The sequence below is a fragment of the Tribolium madens genome, unplaced genomic scaffold (genome assembly GCF_015345945.1).
Source record: "Tribolium madens isolate multiple individuals breed KSU strain unplaced genomic scaffold, Tmad_KSU_1.1 Scaffold_20;HRSCAF=117;Tcas5.2_LG4, whole genome shotgun sequence".
NCBI lineage: Eukaryota > Metazoa > Arthropoda > Insecta > Coleoptera > Tenebrionidae > Tribolium > Tribolium madens.
In genome coordinates, this window is record NW_025400985.1 from 10,414,127 (window position 1) to 10,423,533 (window position 9,407).

The 9,407-nt window shown below is 34.3% G+C and overlaps 1 protein-coding gene across 1 annotated transcript; it reads left to right on the forward strand.

Annotated features, from left to right (window-relative positions):
- Positions 1 to 3,997: 3,997 nt before the first annotated feature.
- Positions 3,998 to 5,734, forward strand: LOC123005178 (thioredoxin reductase 1, mitochondrial-like). Its single transcript, XM_044398834.1, has 2 exons — positions 3,998 to 4,305; positions 4,366 to 5,734. Exons 1-2 carry the CDS (start codon positions 4,047 to 4,049, stop codon positions 5,619 to 5,621), a joined length of 1,515 nt encoding a protein of 504 aa, XP_044254769.1. The 5' UTR covers positions 3,998 to 4,046; the 3' UTR covers positions 5,622 to 5,734.
- Positions 5,735 to 9,407: the final 3,673 nt, after the last annotated feature.

Consider the following 9,407-nt stretch of genomic DNA (forward strand, 5'->3'; position numbering starts at 1 on the left):
CAAAAAATTGTTTTTGTATTTATTTTTCTAAATTTTTATTTTTATAACAATGTCACCTGTGTTTGGGGGAATTATGTGTAAGTAATTTATTGGTAATAAGCACGTGTGCCCCTCATTAGTATGCAAACGAATGCAAAAGTGATAAAAACCAGAATCTAAATTTGGTGTATTTAAATGAAGGCGTCAAAAGATGTTCCAGTAGCAATTTACGTCTCACTTTTGATCACTTTTCCAATGGTGGACATATTTTGAACTCGCTCCCAACTCAGTTATGATAATCGCGTTCCTATTCGACACAACTCAATTTTAATTACATTTTCTTTAATTAATATGCTAATAATTTTGCATAGTAATTATTGAGAGCAATCTAGCGCAAGCTGATGTCGCTTTGATGTCTCTCCTCCAGACTTACCGACACGTTTATGGATATCTTAACACAATCGCAGATCCAAATTAAACTCAATTTGATGTATTTTTTGACGAAATTATTCAATAAGAAATTAAAGTGTAAACTGGATCTTAAGCTCGTAAGATGCTGAACTTGCGGTCAGGCTAAAGATGTTTAGCAGGAGGAGGATTACGTGTAAAGTCTGGATCAAATCGCTCCTTCATCTAAACAAAACTAATTTGGTATTTGCCGGAGGATTTCTCTCTAATCGATAAATAATTGCTAATATCTCTATTTGAAGGGAATATTTCAAGCAGGAGGCCCACCCCTCGTCTGACCATCGCTGTTTTGCTATCTTTTTCGACGATGTATCGTTCCCTAGTGGCCTTCATTTTTCAATATCCTAAAATGTTCCGGGTATGAAATTGACCGAAAAGGCTATTGACGGGGATAAAACAATAAAATCCCAGAAAACAACTTTCGATGTCGAGTTCTAATTTCTCGGTTATAGGTGCATTTGCGGGGTAAATTATCGTTCGGAAAGCTATCTAAATTGCTGTATAAATGACTGCAGGCAATTTTGTTATGGAGCAGGCACTGAAAGAGCATACAGACAGCACGTTATTATAAAAATGCTGTCGTAAAAACTGATTAGAATTTCACCCCCATGCCAAATTGCTATTCAAATGTGTGACGCTATTGGCAACCGATTTATTCCGATGTCGTTGAAGTAACAAGATTTCAGGAGCTTACACTTTGCTCCACATGAAAAATGTTTGTTTTATTTAAATTTAAGTGGTACGAAATGATCGGCAAATTCAAATTTTTAGGTCAAAACTTAAAAGTCAGCGATTTTCCGATTCGGGTATTAAAAATTACTACAGGGACAAGTTTATATGCGGTGATAAAATCAAAATTGATATTTTTATCTTTTACATCAGTATTTGCATAACTCGTACGAATTGTAATTTTTGCCATTTGAATTCCTTTTAAACCGCTTGCCCTCAAGTAATCACATAGTACTATTTCAAATAAACAAAGCTTCAGATCCAAGTGAAACTATTAAAATGCAAATATTTGTAACCGGGGAGAGTTGTACGGCCTCCACGAATATATTTCAATGTAGTTGCGGTTATTCCACACTGAATCGTTCCATATACCACGCTGTAATTTTATAGTGGTACAAATTTGGATATAAATGGCCAATAAAAAATGAAACATATTCATGATTTTTCCGACCGGAAACACGAATATTAACCCCAACAAAAACGGTTCATATCCTCATTTATATTTCTTACACTCTGGTGGCGCATCGCATTCTTTGACGGCCCCTCTCGCTTTTTATTAACATGCTGATAAATACGAATGCAATAGTGCCTTTGGCCACCGAATTTTACCCTCGATCTTGCATAATCATTCTTTCATTGGCTTCACCCTATAATGACCATCCACCGATTTGATGCATAGCCGGCTATAAATTACTACAATTCCGCCATTAAATTGCATAACAGGTTTCATAAACACACGCCAGATTTCGGTATCGGGTGCATATAGTAAAGGTAAAGTTAATTATCGCCGGTCCGAATGTTCGAATTGAGTGAGCTTTGTGTTATCTCTAAAATCGAAAGGGATTTGCATATGATTAATCCTTGGCTGGCACACAAGGTTGCTATAAAACATTCGGGATCACAATCATTCATTTCGGTTGATTGTGACAAGTATTGATGGAGTCCGACAATTACCCAGCCGCTGGCACGACTTTTGGGGTTTTTTATGTTCGTGGATCGCTCATGGACGAAAAATGCGCGCTTTGGGCCTTCGGGCGTAGAGAACGACGCGGATATTTCCTATATTTGTTTCTTCGATATTTTAAAGTAAAATGAAAGTCAAGGAGCTTCCATCGGAATGCCAATCCAATAGCATTTCATGAGCTTTTTCATAACTTCTATAAAAGTCTGCCGCTTCACTGACTCGATCTCTTTGAGATCAAAACAATGTTATTTGTTGTTTCTATTTATAATCTGGGAAAAGGGGCGCTTTCGACGGGTTGGGAGCCCTACAAATACGCAGGTAATTTCAAACTTCACACATCTGTCTTTTAAAATGTAGGTTGTATATTATTCTGGCAAAATGCCCCAATTTAAAGCTAAAGGGGTGAAAAGTTAATCCGTCAAAAACAAGACCTTTTTTGAAACAGACTTAAAGAATAATTATTGTTTTTTTTCATAAAAGTTTTTGTGGTATAGAAAATATAGATTTAAAGATATGTTTTTTAAAGTACATGACATTCATAAATTTGTAATTTACTATAATGTTTTTTTGGAAAATGGAATTTTGAAAGGAAATAATACCGTGCGATCGAAAAAAATAGAGTAGGCGGTGATTAAGATCCTTCAGATGGTAATCTTGATTTTTGACTCGAAATGTTAGCAGAAACATTGACAAGTTTGCGTTTTATTTATTTTGAGTGAAATAATGTTCACTTTAAATCAGAATTTTTTTTTTGTTACAAGTTATTATAAAAATGTTGTACTAGACGAAAGAGATGAATGGTCATTTTTACTTTCAGTTTGTTCTGAAAATTTCCAGCAAAAATTCCCAGATTCTTCAGCCACTTACCAATAGCTCCTCAATCAAATTCATGAATGAGGGAATTTATTTAAAGAAACAGGTAGTCTGTTTCGCTAAAAACATAGTGGACGTCCTACAAAAAAACATCTGAGAATATTTAAGTCGTTGAGCAAAGAATGGATCAATCCCCAAAAAACCCATACGAAAATTAGCCCAAGAAACAAATTTATCCTTTGGAATTTGTCAATTGATCCTTAAAAAAGACTTACATATGTTCCCCAACCGTGTTTCTCTTCACCACCAACTTAAACCGCTTAATTTCCCTAGTCAAGTTGATTAAGAGGTTAACCTAACCTATAATTCACTTCCGTCAGTTTGTATTGCCAACTGTGGAATATTAATCGTCGCCTACTCTACTTTATTTTTTTTTGATCGCACGGTATAAACGGCACAAAAGCACAGAAAGCACAGAAAAGAAATTCATTTTTGTTAGAAGTATAAAAATATTTTTTCTGGTTCTCTAATTTCTATTGATCTACATTGTTTGACATTCAGGATTTGTAATAATAAGTTTTTTATATTCATGAAACAAAAATGAATATTTTGGAATTTGTTGATAGTAAGTATCTACTTCTGTTTTTTTACCTGTTTTTTCTATTTTTCACAGTATATTTAATTAATGAAAACTTTTCCAAAGAATAACAAACAGCTCTTTTTTTACTTTTTTACTTTTAAGATAGTAGCTTTTAGGGTAACCAGAAAATTTAATTTAATTTTTGATTTGTGTTAGCCTCTTAAAACAACTCTAAAAGCATTTTGTTTATTAAAATAAATAAAATTAATACTAAAGCTAAGTACCTAAATATAAGATAAATAAAAAATCTGAAATTTTTAGTTTTATCTTAAAACTTCGATATAAATATTAAATCTCAGAATAATGAATTAGGAGTTTTCTCAAAGTTGGAAAAAAAGACGTACTGTGGCCATAGACTGTGGCTCAAGGCACTCTAATGCCACTTAATTCTTGACAGTTTCTAGCAGAAATGTCACTTTTCTGAGGTTATGTGTGTAAATTTCTGTTTTTGTGATGGCTTTGTCCAATAAAGTGTTGGATCTGTTTCAAAATTTTTACAAAACAAAACTACTACAACTGACGTATTTTTTCAAAGACATTCGGCACAGTTTTCGTTTTTATGCTTCTGCTCGTCCCGAATACGACTTAATTGTACTCGGTGGCGGTTCCGGAGGCCTAGCTGCGGCAAAAGAAGCAGCTGAACTTGGAGCTAAGGTGGCAGTTTTTGATTTCATCATTCCATCAGCTCGAGGCATAAAATGGGGTCTTGAAGGTACTTGTATTAACATCGAAAGCATTCCAAAGAAACTAATGCACCGAGTGGCAATCTTAGGCGAAGCTGTTCAGGATGCTCGAAGTTACGGTTTTCAATTCCCAAAACCTGAAAGTCTTAAACACAGCTGGAAGAGTTTGCGAGAATCTGTTCAAAGTCACATCAAAAGTATCAATTGGGTGACAAAAATTGAACTGAGAGATAAGCGGGTGGAGTATATCAATTCTATGGGAGTTTTTCACGACCCTTACACAATTGAAGCTAAAATTAAAAACGAATGGAGGACTTTTCGGGCTAAATATTTTTTGATTTCGGTTGGGGGACGGCCGAAATATCCGGACATTCCAGGAGCCGAATTTGGAATCTCTAGTGATGATATTTTCAGTTTGGAAAACTCTCCTGGGAAAACTTTGATTATTGGTGCTGGTTACGTCGGTGTTGAATGTGCCGGTTTTTTGAGGGGTTTGGGTTACGATATTACCGTCATGGTTCGTTCAGTTGTTTTGCGAGCTTTTGACCAACAAATGGCTAAACTTGTGACTGAATCAATGGTGGCAAAAGGAGTTAAATTTCTTTATAAAAGCACACCAACAAGTATTGAAAGAGGTACTGGAAAGATGTTAATAGTTAAATGGATTGACGAAACTCGTGAAGAAGGAAGTGACGAATTTCAGACTGTTCTTTTCGCCATAGGACGAGAAGCTTGTATCAGAGCCCTTAGATTAGATAAAGCTGGTGTTAATATTGTTGATGATGGTGACAAAATTGAGACAATTAACGAACAAACAAATGTTCCACACATTTATGCCGTTGGTGAAGTCTTGTACAAAAAACCCGATTTGACGCAAGTAGCAATTCATGCTGGTAAACTCCTAGCAAGACGATTATTTGGCAAAAGTGCAGTACAAATGGATTATGATAACATTGCAACCACTATTTTCACTCCTCTAGAATATGGTAGTGTAGGTCTTAGTGAAGAAACAGCAATTGAAAGATATGGTGAAGACAACATAGAAATCTACCACGCTTATTACAAACCAACTGAGTTTTTTATTCCTCAAAAAACCAACGCCCATTGTTATTTGAAAGTCGTAGCAAAAAGGGATAACCAACAGAAGGTCTTAGGAATGCATTTTATCGGACCTCAAGCAGGGGAAGTTATTCAGGGATTTTCTGCAGCAATCAAATGCAATTTGGCTGTGGATAATTTAAGAAACACAGTTGGCATTCATCCTGCTATTGCTGAGGAATTTAGCAGGATTAATCTGACAAAGCGATTGGCCAAAGATCCGTTTCCAGTGGCTTCCAACAGTTAATTTTTGTTTTTTTTAATTTGTATTTTGTGTGTAAAATTAAATGTACAACGAAAATATTTAGTGCATAAGTGCTCATAAATTAGTTTCTAATAAAGGGATGTTCTTTTTTGGGCTATCTAAATGTAGTAAAAATGAAAAAAAGCAGTAGAATCTCGTTTTCAGGCAGCAACTGACTCAAGTTGAGGGATTTAGGCAAGAAAAGTACAAAAACTCTAATTTTACGTTTTTTTTTTGGGGAGAATTGATTCAAAAGAAGATTTATTGGCGAAACAAGTACTAAAATCGTAACTTGTTCTTGTAATAATTTTGTTGATTTTTATAATTCTTCTGTTTAGAGTGTTTGTGGTTATGTTTGTGCTAAATAATTTTTAAACAGTGAAGCAGAGTGCATGGTGGGGGTGTCGTTATTTCTTTGGGCGTCGGTGGCGGAATGCTGATTAAAATTGTAGAGGGGGTGGGTGGTGTCATTAATTAGAATTTTGTAATGGGTGTTTTTATGACAATGGCTACGAAGTGAACATTGAAATCGGTTTAAGTAAAGTAAAGGCTGGCAACAAAGGTGTATCTGGGGTCGGTAAAGTTAGTAAAAATAAAAACTTTTCGAAGTAATTTTAATTTATCGGCCCCCTTTTTGCGCAGTGTTAATGAGTTTTATACCTAAGAGGAGATTCTTATTACATTTTAATTGAGGTGATGTGTACCGCTCGTATTGATGCTCACAATAGCAGCGGCCCTTTGTGGCTCCATTGTACTCAAAGTTTTAATAGATACTTCTTTTAGCATTCATTATCAGTCCGCTCCAGCCGACGTTAATCAACCAAATTTAGATATTATGTTTTCGTTTGAAAACTTACCGTTTATGTGCAAAATGAATAAATAAGGTTGGGGATTTTAATTATTATTTCCCAACACCGTCTTCGCCATTATGCGGAAATTCTATCTCCTAAATGCCGCGTGATCTTGAAACACCGTTCGAGCCGTAATAAAATCAATAGTTAATTTCAGCAAACATGTTATCGCATTCTTTTAGTTCGGAAATGTTTGCCAGTTGGAAATATTGTCGATCATCACTTGAAACCGTATTTCGTTTTGTTAAAAAACAACCCCTCTGGAATTCGTAATCTCCAGTAGCAAATTCCATTACGGAAAAATTTTCAACTGGACATCGTTATTATTTGATATTCCATTTCGTTAAATTTCAATCAGAAATTTAGACATTCTGTGGTTACCGACCCGGCAAATAAATCCTTCCTGAAGCATCGAAGGATTTTAAAAAATAATTAGTTTAAAAGAACGCGATGTTTATTATTTTTGAATTCCTCTATGGGGGTGGCATTTTCTTGGCTTGCGTCGCGAAATTATTGATTATATTATGATAAAAAGTAATAAGTTTAAAATAAATGGAGGTGATTAAGTCGGAATCTTGGAAACACCGCAGGATGGTCGCTAGATATTTGAGAAATCCATCAATCTTATAATTAATTCCATTCGTTTAATTCTTTTCAAGATGACGTTAATTCAAGCTCGTAATGGATTCTACTCGTGATTTATTCTTCAAGCTCGGAATATGTTTTGATACAATTCACTGAGAATTGATGAAGCTTTTATATTTATCTCCTCTTTTCTAAAATACTGTACCAGAGATAATAAAGAACGTTAATAAAAACAAATTTAACTTTTTATCCTCGTCGCTTCTATCAAACAGATCTAGCAAATTTTAATTTTCTTTAATCAAAAAATGTAAATTTAATACAGAGAATCTAATCGAATTAAAATTCACTTGGAAGTGTCGAAAACACCATCAAAACACGCTTTCGCTCGCACAGGTTTGTTTATTTTCGACGAAAATCAGATTCATTAACCATCGACTGATTAAAACGCGGCTGCATTCGATGCTTTTAAGATTTGTTTGACGTGATCATACTTTGCACGCGACAAACCTTACATTTAAGATCATCAAAGACTCAAAAATTATTTACGGCGTAATTACACCGACCACAAAAACACTAAATTATTCTACGAGTGTTAATTGCTACCAACTGCACCACAAGGGCACGGGGGCTACTATTTCATTACAACACATAAATAACCCTAAAGGGATACGTGCCGTATTTACTCACACTATTCTGACATATCGGAGAATTGCAGACGCCTTTTATGCTTCATTTCATTAATCGCATAGCTACATCTACAGATGGAGATGCTACGGGGTGACCAAGCAAAATATCATCGATTAAACTTTACCAGCCAATCGAGCAACAAAAACACGTCCAATATATTCATCATGTCTGCTACAAAAATAAATTATTTGGTGTTGTTGTACTTGGGTCAATTGCATGCGAGGTCAGGCTCCGATGTGGAGTCCTTCGGTTTGATTTTCAATAAACAATACGTCAGATTCCATTAAATTAATCGAATACGAAGCAATCAACAGTAAATTTAAGAAAACAAGTAGTAATAGCAGCACCAGCGGCTGTCGTTGTAGGGAGACAATCTCTCGCTTGACTGCTTGCACTGATTACGCCTCTGTGACTTCAATATGCTAATTCTTGTATATATTATCAGGATTCATTGGAATCATGGGCTGGACATTGCGATCTGTTTGTCGGTGTTCATTAATTCTAGTCCAGGGACGCATCGCACCTCTTATATTAGGTTTCTGTTAATTGTCCTGTATCTATTATGAGGGTGCAACCTTCGAATTTTTTATTGATCACAACGACGTTATTTGATTGATGAGATTGATTATTGTGGCAATTAAATTAATTGGAGAAGTAAATTAATTAATGAGTTACGTCACTTAAAAGCTAGGACAATTTTTTTTCAAAATTTTTCCGATCGATGAAAATTAAATTACGAAGCGTAATTACACAGACAGTGTGAAGATAGATGTATCTTATTCTTAGCAATTAGAACGTTTTAACTGTCATTAGTTGAAAGTGTACAGCGGTCAGGAAGTTCTTTTTGCAGAATTGCTAATTATTAGCAACGATTTCATCAATTCGCTTAGATGTTGTTACGGATGTTGGCAAGCAGTGATTTGCATATTGATGCTTTGTGATTTTAATTGCAAAATTTTGCATTTAAAAGGCAAAGAACAAGGGTTATGCCATCAAAAAATAAATAAGTAGTAGTGGCGCGCTGCATATCTTTGATCTTTGCTCTGATGCTGCCTTTCATTAATCCACTATTTTAAAAACTTACATAAATTCGAACTCACTTTACATTTTTTAAAATGTAACAACTTTAAGGCGTTTTTATTTAAAATGAAGACAATTAACTATAAGCTATACATTAAAGAACATGGTATTTTATTATGTTTTTCCAACACTAATATCTTACACTATTTACACTTTGCACTATTTCTATGGTGCATTGACGCTTACCTTTTATGTTGTCGTTAATATACGCTCTTCTATAAAATACGTTGTCAATCACAACGTATTTTATAAGTACATAAAATACGATTATCTTGGCATTTTGTCGATTTTGACATTAATTTGACAAATTTTTTTATAACCATTTCTGAATTTAGTAAAATTTCTTATTCAATATTAGTGTTGGAAAAAATTTTGAAGACTACATCAGCTTTATAATTTAAAACTCTTGTTGTATTAATAGCTATAGTTTGTTTTAAATTGCTATGTATGATAAAGTCAATCATAAAGTGATTTTTTTTGAATAATAAATTTATGATTTTTGAAGTTAGGTATATATTTTTTTATAAATTAGAGTGCTAAAAAGGTTTGGGTTGATAGAGATGTGAAGAAAATAGTTTCGAAATTT